The sequence below is a fragment of the Orussus abietinus genome, unplaced genomic scaffold, assembly GCF_000612105.2.
Source record: "Orussus abietinus isolate OABI.00-Male unplaced genomic scaffold, Oabi_2.0 scaffold27, whole genome shotgun sequence".
Lineage (NCBI taxonomy): Eukaryota > Metazoa > Arthropoda > Insecta > Hymenoptera > Orussidae > Orussus > Orussus abietinus.
This window is the reverse complement of record NW_019394254.1, coordinates 776,356-791,719: the sequence shown is the minus strand read 5'-3', so window position 1 is coordinate 791,719 and position 15,364 is coordinate 776,356. Positions and strand designations below refer to the sequence as shown.

Below are 15,364 nucleotides of genomic sequence, written 5' to 3'. Positions count from 1 at the left end.
ACGCCACGCGGCATTTTCTATCCCCCTCCGAAGAGATGGAAACGAAAATTCGACCCCCCAGGGAACAATTCCGAAAATCCATCCGCACCACCCTGGTCCTTGGAGATAAACCGTGAAGATGCGGTTAATCGTTGGGTTGATAAATTTCACCTCGACGTCGCCGAGTGCAGGTTTTCACGTCGAGCTAGACTGAGCACAGGGACTCTTATCAGGCCTTATCGAGCTGGTTCGACACCTCAGGAGCGAGCTCGGAAACCCGCTCGCTCGCCGTCTCATCCCGGAGATCTATTAGCGCGTTTAGGCACGGCCAGTTGATCCTAAGGAACTGCTCAACGCGTTGTTAAACACCATTTAACTCGCTCCTCGCCGGTTCCCATCCGAGAGAAACTGCCGCCACGCGTCATTCTTCGCTTTCCTTCCCACGAGCTTTCGAAAACAGCGTAAAAGGTGTAAACGTCCATTCGGCTCTTCTTTCCCTCCCACATGAACGTTCAAACAGAAATCCAATTATTAATTCTTTTAATTGATAATTTTTACCAAACGTCATCGCATTACATACCATTGCTGGCGCATATCTGACACTGTCAAAAAACATGAAAAAAAAAAAATGGAATATTCGGAAAGCGAATTAAAATCTGAATCGTTTTTCACAGAGACGCATTTGTGCGATGACGTTGATAGTACGTGATAACCGATTGTAGTTTCAGGGTTAATTTGGAAAATTATTAAAAATTTGTACGTTTTAACGGAAGAAGAGAGGACGGGAAAAGAGCAAGACTAGCGAAAATAATCCGCGACATGCAAAACATCCATTACACGAGGATTAGTCGTTCTGGATGCACGCGGGTTGTGGGCCCTATCGGGCCCCTCTAACAGCCCTGGAAGTGGGAATCGTGCGACTGCAAATGGCAGCGATATGGGCCCTATCGCCCCGCTCGATCGTTGCCGGAAGCACGACTCGATTCGTACCTGGAGCTCGCATTTGCATGCCGCGGAAATAATTCTCATGATTCCCCGGAAACGCGGCGAGATAAGCGCGGCTCGAGGATTCTCGCGATATACATATTTATATATAAATATATATATTTTTTTGTTAGCATCTAATGGGTGCGCGTTGCATGGAGAGATGCGTAGAGATGTGCGCAGGCGGTGGGGAGAGCGAGGCGCGCCCATTGGCTGCCGGCCGGTCACGTGGTCCCCCGCGCGACCAATCGCCGCTCAGTCGGCCGCGAGCCGCCGACGCGCGAGGTCGTCTAACCTCGCGATGGTGGCGGGGCGTGTGACGGACCATCTAGATCGCTCTTGTCTCATCTTTATGCATTCCCCGGACTACCCTCGCACGCGATCTCGCGCGAGAGCGAGCGTGTCGGCGCGTACGCGCCCGTAAACGGGATACTCGTGGGACGTTCTGCCGGTAAGGACGGAATCTGCGGGAGGTAGTACTTCTCTCTCTATTCTCTCCTGCCAACGGACATAGAAACACAATTTACAGGCTTGATAAAAAAAAAATTCTGCCTGTAGAAAAATCGCTTACTTGTACTATATTTCTGAATTTCCACGTAAATTTAAACAATTATTAACCCCTTGTCGTACTTTGACGAGTCCGACTCGTGATAAAAATTTTGGGCCATACATTACCATCGGAGGAAATGATAATACTAATTTTAGTTATGTTATATGTATGTTACATTATATGTTACAAACCTTATGTAACGGTTATATTGTTAGGTAACCGTGCCTGGTGGGCATGGAATTAACCATAGAGGTTATATCGCCTTTTTTTTGCATTTTTTAATTTAATCACCGTCGAGATGCACATGTCCGGATCGATTCTCGATCGTCGCTCTTTTAATTCTATTCGCGTTTCCTGGAGTTATCATCGGATGACTGTCGACCGAGAGGGATACTCGTGGGACTCTGCATCCTTCGGGAGAGAAAGGAAATCCCCTTCTCTAGGACTTCCTTCCGCGTCCGTCCTCTCCGGCCTCGCTCGAGAGGTGCGGAAGAGGAGAGCGGAAGATCCGCGTGCGATCCGCCGTCCCTGATCCCGGATGGCTCGGAGCCGCGACTTTGACGCGATAATTGCAATGAGGTACTGGAAAGGGGTAATTGCATCTGCTCCTGGGCGTAATACCGAGGGTGCCGAGTGAACCCGCGTGATCTACGGGTGCACGATCCCGAGGCGTGGCCGATCCGTCCAGGGATCTACTCGATCTTCCTGGATCGGATCGGATCTCTAGAAGCCGAACAGGTGGAGGGCTCGTCGATCCCACGTCCGGTGGAATAAAATTCCAAATCACTATTTTCTTGGAACATTTTCAACGATTCAACATTAGGAGAAATCCGGAGGAACGATCTATAGATCTACGGGTCCTCGCGTGGACTCGACATATCGATCGGAATTCCTGGTTGAAATCCATTTTAAAAAGTGAGTCATTATATAAGGAGTAATCTAATAAATGATGGTCAGTTCACGTGGTAGGTGAATCCAGGGAATGATCTATGGATCATTCTGGGGATTTGAACTGTCGATCCGGAGTCTAGGTTAGGGCGCGCGTTGATAGGCTCGTCGATGCAAAATTGAGAGGAAACTTTTGTCACGGGCAGTGGGATCACGATCCGTCATCATGGATCTATAGATCCAAGGCCGTGGTTCTATAGATCCTTCCGTGGACTTGACCGATCGACCCGGAACCCGGGTTAGGACCCGCGGGAGGGATCGATTCCTCGAGCGCTCGTAAAATCGGGCGTGGATCGTCACGCACGGGATCCAAGGATCCATGGATCCTCCGATCTAGTCGAACGCCACATCGATGGCGTGACGGGGGTTGATAGAAATCGGCCGGCGCGGATCAGAGAAACAAAATCGATCACGAACGCCTAGACGAAGAAATCTCTTCCTGCCCTGAGCAAAACGTCCCGCCGAACTTTTTCGCATTTCTCTCTCTCTCCTCTTTATTTTCCCATTTCTCGAATTTCCAGACAATCGCACAAATCTCGAAATTAATTCCCATAAAAAAAAGAAAAAAATGACGTTCCAAAATCAACTCATGTTAGATGCGCTAGAGATAATTCGTAACGTTCATCCTCTCTCTCTCCTATTTTTTCCCCATTTCTCGAATTTCCAGATAATCGCACAAATCTCGAAATTAATTCCCAGAAAAAAAAAAAGAAAAAAATGACGTTGCAAAATCAACTCATGTTAGATGCGCAAGAGATAATTCGTAACGCTCATCCTCTCTCTCTCCTCTTTTTTCCCCATTTCTCGAATTTCCAGATAATCGCACAAATCTCGAAATTAATTCCCATACAAAAAAAAAATGACGTTCCAAAATCAACTCATGTTAGATGCGCAAGAGATAATTCGTAACGCTCATCGTAAGGACATTTTTCCCACGTAGATCACCATTTATGTACCGCATAACGGTTACAGGTGCATATGTACATGACCCATGTATCCTGGAAAACGCCACTAGAGGGAGAGAGACAGAGTGCCTCTGGAAGGGGAGGAAGGGAGACGCCAGTAAAAGCGTAGAAAGGCACGATGATAATTCCCAACCGGCGATCGCCGGCGCAGGGTCGGATTCACAAGGAGACTTCCTCGTTTCACTCGTCGGCGCAATTAACATGCGTTGCATAAACCGCATAAACTGCACAATATCGCCGACTCGCACGTAAACGCGCGTGCGCGCGCAGGATGGTCCCGAGCGGGACGAAGGGGGGGAAAGCGTTACACCGTGTGGCCTTATCAAAACCGCTCATCACCGCACATCCGGATTCAAATTGCGCACCGTGCGCTTATGTTTATTTATCCAGTTATTAAAAATACATTAAGGCCCGCGTTTAATTATGCGACGCCGCGGGGTCCTCGATGGGGCGATTTTAAATAATTACGATGTTAACATCCAGTGTATTGCAATTGTACCACGTGATCCCGAAGGATCAGGACCCTGGGAGGATGTGTCAGGAATTGGATCTCTATTTTCAGGAATTTTCACATTTTTTTTAGGGATTTTACGGGTCGGTTCAGGGCCCCGATACTCGGGGACCAAAATGGCCGCCGAAGAGATCTCGAAAATGGAGGTTTTATTCCGGGAAAATTTACGCTAAGGGAGAGTTTAATGTCGGGATGTGTTAAATTCCGAGTGAGGAAGTCCTTCGTTCGATGAATCGAGGATAATTTCAAATCGAGGACTGGTTATCGTGGATATCACGCGGGGACCAAAATGGCCGCCGAAGAGATCTCAAAAATGCAGGTTTTATTCCGGGAAAATTTACGCTAAGGGAGAGTTTAATGTCGGGATGTGGTAAATTCCGAGTGAGGAAGTCCTTCGTTCGATGAATCGAGGATAATTTCAAATCGGTTACTGCTTATCGTGGATATAACGCGGGGACCAAAATGGCCGCCGAAGAGGTCTCGAAAATGCAGGTTTTATTCCGGGAAAATTTACGCTAAGGGCGAGTTTAATGTCGGGATGTGGTAAATTCCGAGTGAGGAAGTCCTTCGTTTGATGAATCGAGGATAATTTCAAATCGGTTACTGCTTATCGTGGATATCACGCGGGGACCAAAATGGCGGACGCTCTCGGAGGTATTGTTTGTATATCTCTTGGATGCACAATTTTAGATTATTATAGGTCATGTCATGTGCGTAGTCTCGAGACCAATATTGGACCGATTGGATCTAAATGATCGGCCATTTCGCGGCTGTCGCTCTTATCACTTTTATCACGCGAATGTCGGCGCGCAGTCGCGGCGCTTTCGGTGCCACTCTGCGCAGGCCCCGGTCTCATTTACCATTATCATTAGCATTACCATCTCTCGTGGCGTTCCGCGGTTTAATTTGAATACATGAGGCAGGAAGTCTGCCGGTGAGCATTAGCAACGCCTATTTCTGTGTACACGGCATTATCTCCGCCCGAGATAGGGATACGCGATCGCGCTTCGCGTTGTGTATATATGTATATATTCGCCAATGTATGCATATGCATATATGTAAACATGCACACCTGCGAAAAACGTAATGTGCGTACCCGCGCGCGTAACAGCTCGCATCCGAGCAAACTCGTCCCTAACCTGTCAGGGGAGGCCGGGCGCATGCGCAGAGGCGCGCTATGAAATATCCGTATCGCGCGACACTTCGCTAATCGACTGTCCAATTTGTTAACGCGGGCCCCGTAGATATGCAAATTCCCGATTATTTTAATCCACGGGTCTGGAGATATTAAACGAGGATTTAGATAGGTTAAGTGGTACTCCCGGGTGAACGCCTCGAGATCGGTGAAATTAATTTCATATAAATCACCTCGTTAGAATCTCCAGGGAAAAATGACGGATCATCGGGAAAGAGTCCTGTACCGGATGCATTTAAAGATTAAATTTTAAACTCGAACCTCCAGGAGGAAACTGGTCCTAAACCTGTGCGCGCAATTTCGGCGAGACAACAATCGACATTAATTTCCTGTCTGGTTTCACTGGGTAAACTCTTCGAGGAAAAATCGGGGATCGTGAAAAAAAAGGTCCTGAATCGAATGCAGAAACCCGACATCGTCTGGATCCTCCAGGAAAGGCGAGGAAACTTGTCCCGAACTTGTCCTCCCCCCGAATGTCCGAAATAAATTCGTTTATTGTCTTTGGGGAATCCGCGCGTCCTCTCTTGCGCAGCGCTTAGGGCATTAAAGTCTCCGCATCCGCCGATCTCGTTACAGCGGTTCCCACGAGGAACGAGTTCTAATCACCCGATGGAGGAGGCGAATAGGGAAACTGGAATGCAAATCGAGAAGGAAATCGAGGCGGATGTGGGGATCTCCACGGTTATTCATCGAGATTCCTGGAAACGAGAGTGTCAGGTCGAAGGTCGATCGACGGTCGATTCTTTGATCGCGTCACGGTAGTCATCTCACGAAACGCGGATGAATTCCGTCATTCTCGTCATTGGCCGGAAATCCGGCCGTCATTAATAATTTCATAGAACGTCATTAATAATTTCATAAAACGTCGTCATTAATAATTTCATAAAACACTTGGAGACGTAAATCGCAAAATGTCGATCGCTGATCAATTCTTTCATCGCGTCACGGTAGTCATCCCACGAAACGCGGATGAATTCCGTCATTCTCGTCATTGGCCGGAAATCCGGCCGTCATTAATAATTTCATAAAACACTTGAAGACGTAAATCGCAAAATGTCAATCGCCGATAAATTCTTTCATCGCGTCACGGTAGTCATCCCACGAAACGCGGATGAATTCCGTCATTCTCGTCATTGGCCGGAAATCCGGCCGTCAGTAATAATTTCATAGATCACTTGGAGAAGTAAAACGCAAGATGTCGGAGCCGGTGCGTTCTCTTGTCCAGTCATTGCGGTCCGAGGGGACGCGGCGCGAATTCCTACCCGCCACGAATTCCGTCATGCACGTCATGCAGAATGCCACGGAGCCGCATGCCATATGCGCCCATATGCAAATCCGCGGTCGCATGTGCGTTTGAGGGCCCTGTAATTGTATGGGTGAGGGCCTCGCTCGCGCGTGTGGATACAAGGGAAGAACGCGTGTGTGGTCGAATAATGACCTCGCAAATGCATGTACGAGTGTGGTCCTTACACGTACACTCAAGAGACACATACATGCCCTACACCTGTAAGAGTCCCACACGTTTACATAAATGCATATACACCTGACGAGTTCCACGATACGTTAATATAACGATTTAAAAAATACACATTGTAGGGCATTAGGCCGGAATTTTGGAAACATATATGTGATATTCTTCGGTTTTTCCCGGAAAATATGTAAATGACGTACGATGAGGGGATCGGATGTTTAGTATTAATTATTTTCTTATTTTTTTTCTAATCCATATCGGGCGTCGTGAGATATTTTAATTCCGGGATTGACGTCAAATTTAAGCGGATAAGTGGATACGCGAGTCGGCAAGATGAGCTAAACGAAGGAGGAATTTCCCCGGTGGCAACGGGGTGATAACTAATTTCCACCGTTACTAATAAATCCCGACCAAGGATGTGCTCGCGTAACAGCGGCAGAATCCCGGAGGTGGCATTCAACGAGACTCTCTTATCCGGCGCGATTTCGCAACGACTCCGCAGCGGAATCCGGCGACCCGGCAGTTCCTCTTCTCCCTGGGAGTCCGCGTCCTTACATTCCTGCCCGATGACATCCTGGGATCATCGGTGTCCTTTGCGAGGAATTCCAGGGAGCCGAATTGGGTCCTCTTCCTGGACCTCTTCGGCGTCCTCGTCCTGGGTTTATAGAAGGATAAAAGGGAACGGGCAAGGCTTCTGGTGCGAAAATATCCCGATTTGATGGCTTAGGCTGACTTTGTAATCGATATTAATCGTTATCGGGGCAGATAAGGGAAAATCGGGTAAGGATTTCCAATGATGTGGAGGGATTTTCACAATGATCGTCGCAATTGTTAGGTTAGGTGGGGCGTGGAGGGACCCGACAAAGGGGCCCGACGACGAGCTCGCGCCTATCGGTCACAGGACATTAGCATGCGAGTTCCAAATAGGGACGGCGACTCACCTGCGCGCGAGTACCGACGATCCAATGAATATGGTAATTCCCGTCGTTTATCCGAGCCGCGTTTCTCTGCGGAATCCTTGAAGCGGATTCGCCGTCGAGGCTTCGCAAGACGTCGCGTGGAAAGGTTGCGGATTTGGTGGACCTGACCTAGCCAACGCGTTGGACGTGACCTATCCAATGTGTTGGACTTGAAAAATGTGTTGAACCTGACTTCTCTGATACGATGAACCTGACCTACCCAATGCGTTGGACTTGTCTAATATATTAAACCTGACCTATCCAATGCGCTGGACTTGTCTGATATATTAAACCTGACCTATCCAATGCATTGGTCCTGACCTATCCAACGTGCAGTCGCTTCAGGATGGTCGAGTCGAGACTGTTCGGCTCCACCTGCACGACGACCTGCCACCTGTTCGAGTCACCGGATTGGTGCCGGTGGCGTACCTGACCTGTCCAACGTGAACGTCATCCAGAAAACCTGGACCTTCCCATAACCTCGTCCTGGATACCCTTCGGACGTTCGCGGACCTGACCTATCCAACGCGACTCCAGGACCCTTTCTCCTGCGGTCCCACATTTCCATAAGGCCCTGCACCTGTTGCCTAACGAGGCACCCCTGACTCGTCCCAGGTTCACCCAGGTGACCCGAACTCTCGTCTCACCTTTCCCTCCCTTCCTCGACCTGCGGCGAGGTCACGTCCCGACGCGTCTCGCCCAGGTGGGGCCCGTAGGGCCCATAAGGCCTGTAAGGCCCCTCGAGGAACAGGTTGCCATCCTCGCCACCTGCGAAACGTTCTCATTTTCCGGAAGGGTTCTACCAAAGTCCGAAGTCGCGTCTCCGAGGATCGAAAACCCCTCGGTAAAATCCTTCTCCAGGCTTTTGGGCCCGTAAGGCCCACTTGTGAAATTTTCCAATTTTCCGGAAGGGTTCCACCAAAGTCCGAAGTCGCGCCTCCGAGGATCGAAAACCCCTCGGTAAAATCCTTCTCCAGGCTTTTGGGCCCGTAAGGCCCACTTGTGAAATTTTCCCATTTTCCGGAAGGATTCTACCAAAGTCCGAAGTCGCGTCTCCGAGGATCGAAAACCCCTCGGTAAAATCCTCCTCCAGGCTTTTGGGCCCGTAAGGCCCACTTGTGAAATTTTCCCATTTTCCGAGAGGATTCTAGTGACCCTCTCTTCTGATCAGTCGCGTTTTTTAGGATCGATATCTCTTCGGTAAGCTCGAATAAGAGCGATAAGATCGTCTTCGGGGCGTTTGGGCCCTATGGCGCAGGTGGAGTCGGGCCCCGTTTCCGGCTGCTCTTGGACGTATCTCTTATCGGCCAGCCAAGCCTTGGTTTTTCGAGTGACGTATCGAGCCCGATCGGCGAGATAGGCCGAGTCGATCCGTCAGTTTTCGAGAAACCGAACGAGAGAAGTCTCTTTTGTTGGCGCTCTCGAGGGCCGAAGTTATTGACGTAAACGAACGCAATCGAAAGGGCCCTCCTTTTTCTCCCTCTGGCGATTTCACTCCACCATCGAACCACCCGATCGGATCGACAATCGATTGGTCGCACCACTGGCCGGATTGAAATCTCGATCGCGCTAATGTTTAGTACACGCGATTTATGGAGGGCTCATCATTGGACGATATAAAAATGGCGGTATTTATTTTTCAATTATAAAATTATATTAATATTTCCCGAGACGAGTCGACATCGGAGGGTGTCATCCGGACTTAGATATTGGATCTATTCGAGACGGGCCGATCAAGTCGACGGCTAGAATCGAAATCCGTGAAATGAAGAAATCGCAAAAACGCGTTCCGCCTAGATTCGGCATTCCTGATTATTTCCGCTAACGGCGAGGAGCGGAAAGGAAACGCGAGCGGAAGGGAATTTCTCGAGGGCGTGAGAAATTGTCGATGAAATCCCTGCTTTCGATTCCTACTCGATAACCGCGATAAGGGGATCGAAGGGATATATATGCGGCTCTCGATTCTCGAGGGCGCGTCATTAACGCGATGGAGGCCGATCATTGATGAGACGTCTCGATAAAGTGGCAAGGCGTTAACCCGTTCCGCACACGGCAGGGCCGAGGGGTCCTCGTCCTTTTCTTTTCTTTATCCTTTCTTATTTTTTTTTTCTCTCTCCCGAGACCCGTGGCTTGTAATTTTCGGGATAAACGACGATCCGTCCACTCGTGGGATACCTCGACTTGTCTTTGACGAGAGCCTGACGTGTCGAGGTTAGTCCTAGCAAGGATAGTCCTCGAAAGGATCGACTCCATTTTGCGAAACCTTCGACCTCGACGCCTCATCGTGTCCTGACTTTCGAGCCAAGGATCATGGATTTCCGCCAGGGGAAAAAAGCGATCCTTAAAAGAAAAAAATTAATAAATAAAAAATAAGAAACATCTATCCGACCCTTCTATCAAATCTCGAGGCGTAATTATTAAGAGTTGAAATTATTAACAGGAAATGAAAATCCACGAAGTAGGATTAATAAAGTTCCCTTCTAAAGTCAGGAAGAGAAATCCAACTGGATTTTTTCTGACCGACTGATAATATTTCCCATGATCGGATACCTTATCTAATTCCTGACAATGTCCGCGTAAAATCCAAAGAGGGAGGAAAAATGGAAAATTATGATTTTTTTTTCCCCCCCGGTAAATCCGAGGGAAAAGTGAGGGTAATGGACATGTGGAATATGCCTCGTTATCATTTAATACCAGTATCAATCGATTCTTGGAACTGTAGTGAGATTGAAAAGTAACGAGAGTCGACGAACTGGGGATATTTTCCATGGAAAGCGGAGGGAAATGTGATTGAAAGGGAAGAAAAAATGGCGGATCTCCGCTCGATAATTTTATTCCGATGATTGGCAATCATCGGCCGACCGGCGCAAATGGCGGGGAGTCATTATCGCGAGGAAACGGGACGTATGCAGAGCGAATTATGCGAATGCCGATCCGTGGTCAATCGACGTCTCGACGGATCGAATTATCCGCGCCGAGAGAATTGCAAAGGAATTATCCCCGACGCATTTAGCCGCTGTCATTGCATACGATTTCTTGCGCACCGAGCTCGGTACATACAGTATGCGTGGCATCTAATTGTGCGAAAAACATTATGCAAGGTACACCTGCCAGCTAAATAACATGGAATCATCGGCGTATCACGTTACAAGCCGGATAATGTGCCCGGGGATGATCGGGCCCATCGATCGGGCCCGATGCACCAGAAAATCGAATATCGACGGAAGATCGGACCCTAGATTTTATACGTTTCATTTTCCCTTTTTCTACAACCGAAAATAATTATTAGTCACAACATTTTAGAGAATTCACACGAAATTGGAGCTTCTAAAATTATAAACGTCGAATGGGCCCGATGAAAATCGAATATCGATGTAAGATCGGGCCCTAGATTTTATACGTTTCATTTTCCCTTTTTCTACAACCGAAAATAATTATTAGTCACAACATTTTAGAGAATTCACACGAAATTGGAGTTTCTGAAATTATTAACGTCGAATGGGCCCGATGAAATTCGAATATCGATGTAAGATCGGGCCCTAGATTTTATACATTTGATTTTCGTTTTTTCTACAACCCAGCATAATTATTAGTCACAACATTTCAGGGAATTCACACGAAATTGGAGTTTCTAAAATTATTAATGTCGAATGGGCCCGATGAAATTCGAATATCGATGAAAGATCGGGCCCTAGATTTTATACATTTGATTTTCCTTTTTTCTACAACCCAATTCGAAAATAATTATTAATCACAGAATTCACAGAATTTACAGAAAATTGGGCATTTCTAAAATTCACAGCCGATTATGAGCACTTCCAACCCGCCTGGAAATTGATAACACGTTAGGGCAATTATTGAAGAATAATTATGGTTTTTTCTTCAGTTCGTTGGACTTGTTGGAGACATTGTTGAAAGGTGGAATTGAGTTAATTGTTTGCCATTCGATGTTCCATGCAAAAAGTGGGATTTTTAACAGCAGTCCTCGCGATATCTTCGCACGATATCGTTATCAAATTAGATTTCTTTCGAGAGAGGCAATGACTAGTTTGATAATCGAGGTTTTTTTTATTTCAACTTTCTTTTCGGTGGACGTTCATACAATATTGTGACTGTGGAAGATTTGCGATAGGACGAGTCGTCCTCTTATCAGGCTTCATTATCGCCCCCGTAATTTCTGCAATTATTATTTATTAATTTATCTCGCGATTTCTCAGCGAAGGCTGCGATTTTTCCGACATGCGAGGAGATAACGCGAAACAAGGCCAAGATGGAGTTGATTTTCCACGGTATCGATAGCTTTTTTCTTTCTTTTTTTTTTTTCTGAGGATTGATTGGTTATCACATGAACCAACTACACCGATATTTGCAGGATTCTCCTCCTAGAGAAAACGCGAGAAAATCAGGATTACTAAAAAAAATGAAAAAGTACATCGCGAGGCGATCATTGCAATTGACCTTACAAATGTTGCTAATAATATAAATGACGCATTAAATCCAGTGCAAATAAGAATGGTAATTATTTCCGCGTCGGATCGATCGTACCGGGAAAGTCCTTTGACTTTTTGCAATAATCAAGTTAATTACTTAAAAAAAAAAAAATAATAACATGTAGCGCGCGCTATAATTTTCAACAGCTTCCCGTCCATTGGAATGAAGCGAATAATAAAAAAATAGCACATAGGCCACGTTTTGATTTTTTCCCGACGATCAGGTCAATCGATTAACCTTTCTTAATCAGCTCCCGTTTGGCCGTTGTTTGCAATAATCATTCCTTATTTTCAAGTAAAATCGAGAGTTAATTAAAAGAGAGCCATAACGAGTATGTAAAATCCCGGAATTTAGTCCAACCGATAAATGAATTCTACCCGTAGGAAATAATATCAATTGATAAATATCTCCTGGCAACAATCGCGGAACATTGTAAGTAATGTAAGTGCATAATTTGGTTGTTGCAATTGCAGCTCGTATATGCAAAAATGTAGGGAAATTCGAGAAGGGGAGCTGCGCTGCATTTTGGGGGTCACGAACAATGAGGCTTTCAGAATGCACCCGGGATGCACAATGCACCCTGAAAAGTGCGTGGGTGTTGGGGTGAAATAGGGATCCCAACAGCTGACAGTGAAGCTCTGTTCCAAGATTTGTCAGAATTTGTGAGAAATCTGTCAAAGATTTTCTAGGATGCGCTGGTGCAGCATAAAAATTTTCCCGATAGATGAGAAGGGGTGGAAGGAAATTTTCACCCAGAAAATTAACACCAGGCGAGATCCCTGATTTTAAAAGAGAACCGCCAGACAGAAAGACCTCATCGGGTTTGCTGGACCAGTTGAACTCTAACGACGACCAACAACGCCGAAGTGACGAGTCGATTTCGCTCGAGTTTCGATTTTATCGGATTTCACTTTACGCAACAGTCACCATTTGTTCTAGTCGCTTGCCCAGGGTCCGATTAGGCATGGACGTCTCTATGGGACCCCAAGAACCAGCCCAAAAAATTCTCCTTAAAATTCATAACTCACGGCCCCCCAGAAATTCCATACAAAGTAAATAATAATAGCTGAGGAATAAATTTCCTAGCACCTCTCTCAAACTTTGAGGTCCAAAAATTTGGAATAAATGCTGATTGAGGACGGATGGATAAAAAAGCGGTTCGTCTGGGAGCAGAAGATAGATTTTATAATCTGTAGAAAATTCATGGAGAAACTTGGGGTCCAACCCGATAGATAAGGAGAGTTCGTTTGATAAGACTCACCGTTTTCCGGAGCTCGTAGGGGTGCAGCAGGGCTACCCCCAGTGGACACTCCCTCGTCGTCGCTCCCGGAGGTGCTGGCCTCGCTGGGGCTGTAACTCCGGGGTCTTCCCCCGATCCTGATCTTCTGAAGAGTCCCAGTCCCGTTGTTGTTATCCCCGAGCCTGCCCCTGATCCTGTCCTGGGAGTTCCTGAACTTGGCGTGGAGTCTGTGCTGCTGAAGAGAGCCAACGGAGAAGTCGAGGGGTTGGTCCACGTCGGTGCAATGCTGAGGGCCAATTCTCTGGGGTTGGCAAGGATTGCCGGGGACGAGACTTTGGGCCTGGGCCATCTGAGTCTGGTCCTGGTGGACGGGTCCCAGGGGACTCCACCACTGATGGCCCTGCATGGATCTCCAAGCCTCGATGGTGTTGTTGTTGGTGGGGCTGGTCTGCTTCCGCTTCTGATGGGGATGGGCCTGTTGGGCCTGGTGCTGGAGCTGCTGCTGCTGCTGCTGGGCCATGGCCTCTGCCAGGTTGTTGTTCTCCGACAGATGCATGATGGGAGTCTGCGTCATGGAGGGCAGGGCGAAGGCAGGACCCGGGTTGGGTTCCGTGAGGTGTTGGGCAAGGACGGCACGGAGCGGCTCCTGGACCCGCTGGGGCGGCTGATGCAGCTGGTGCTGCTGCTGGGGCTGCCGTCGATGATGGTGCTGCCGATGCTGGGCCTGGTGCCGGTGCCCGGAGCTGGACGGCACCACCACCGGAGGCGGAATTTGGCGGACGGTCCGCGCGGCTTCCGCGACCCACCGGCGCACCGCGTCGCCGTCGAGACCCGCCAGGCCTGCGACCTCGTCCCCGACCTGGCCTCTCGGGGGGGTCCCCAGGCCGGACTCCCTGGGGATGACGCCTGGCAGGGCGAGCACCCCGGTACCCGCCACCGCGACCCTGGGACCCGCTACGTCCCTGCACGTCCCAACCGCCGCGAGATCCAACGCGGCCGCTCTGGACGACGCCTCTCGGGGATGCCCCCCGAGATCCCGCCGCTTCCTGGAGAGGGTCCCGAAGGATCAGCCGCCAGTCATGTCCCAGGCCCCGCGCTCACGCGACCCCTTTGGGGGAGCCCGGCATGGAGCCACCCGATCTCAAAAACCTCGCCAAAGGACCCTCAACGACGTTCCACCCACGGTGTCCTCCACCGCGACGAACCACCCGATGCGTCCTCTCGATCGCGACTTCTCATCCACGGCGAGCACGTCACACCCGCGACAGCTATTATCCTCCCGATCACCCGGTGCCGGGTCGCATCCGACCAACGTTAGTCGCCATCCGCGGCGACCACGTCCCAACCCTGCCGACCGGCGTGGCCACCATCGATCTGTCAAAATCAGCTGATCGCCGGCGCACCCCTCGGGCCGACCCCCCGACCGCACTCTGGTCCACTGTCACCGTCCTGACGTCCACTGACCCGACTCCTTCGTCGAACCGCTGGTCTCAGGACTTCCACCGGTGAACTCCCGACTTATGTCCCACCTCGATAGAGACCACGGTCCAGGGTTTCTCGTTAGGGTCCTGGGATGATCCCGGTCTCTAGATCCCTAGAGGGTTCATCGACGTCTCCGTCCTCCACGTCGACTTCCACCGACGATCCTGGTGCCGGAACACACGTGGCCGCTTCCTTGGAGGTCTGGCCCACGACCAGGATCCGCGCACCTAGACCCGGGTCTTCTTCCTGGGTCCTCCCACGTCCTTCACCCTGGATCCCACCTGGTGCCCTCGACGATGGTCCGGCCTCGCTCGACTCGAAGTCAGAAGGCCCCCGAGAGCGGCCTAGGGCGCCTAGGTGCTGTCGCGTGCATGTGTGCAGCTACACTAGACTCTCGCCAGCGGCGGCGCTACACGGACGTCGCGGCGGCTATCCGCCCGGACGCCGCGAGGTGGGGGAGTCGTTAGGCCGGAAGGGAAAAAAACCTCTTCAGGGTAGGTAGTCGCCGCTGGTTCTCGACGACCTGGTAGGGGCGAGGCCGCCCTGGTGGGGCCGACCCGGCCAATCCGCGGACCCCTGCCCCAGGCGT

At 49.3% G+C, this 15,364-nt stretch overlaps 1 protein-coding gene across 3 annotated transcripts in view; it reads right to left on the bottom strand.

Annotated features, from left to right (window-relative positions):
- The window catches only part of LOC105694856 (POU domain, class 2, transcription factor 3), a 99,189-nt gene extending 84,051 nt beyond the window's left edge, over nt 1-15,138 (bottom strand). For all 3 annotated transcript variants that reach the window (XM_012415938.2, XM_012415939.2, XM_012415940.1), the window contains exon 1: nt 13,315-15,138. In XM_012415938.2, coding sequence (XP_012271361.1) covers nt 13,315-13,867 — 553 coding nt within the window. In that variant the 5' untranslated portion in view covers nt 13,868-15,138. The remainder of the gene's footprint in view (nt 1-13,314) is intronic.
- Nucleotides 15,139-15,364: the final 226 nt, after the last annotated feature.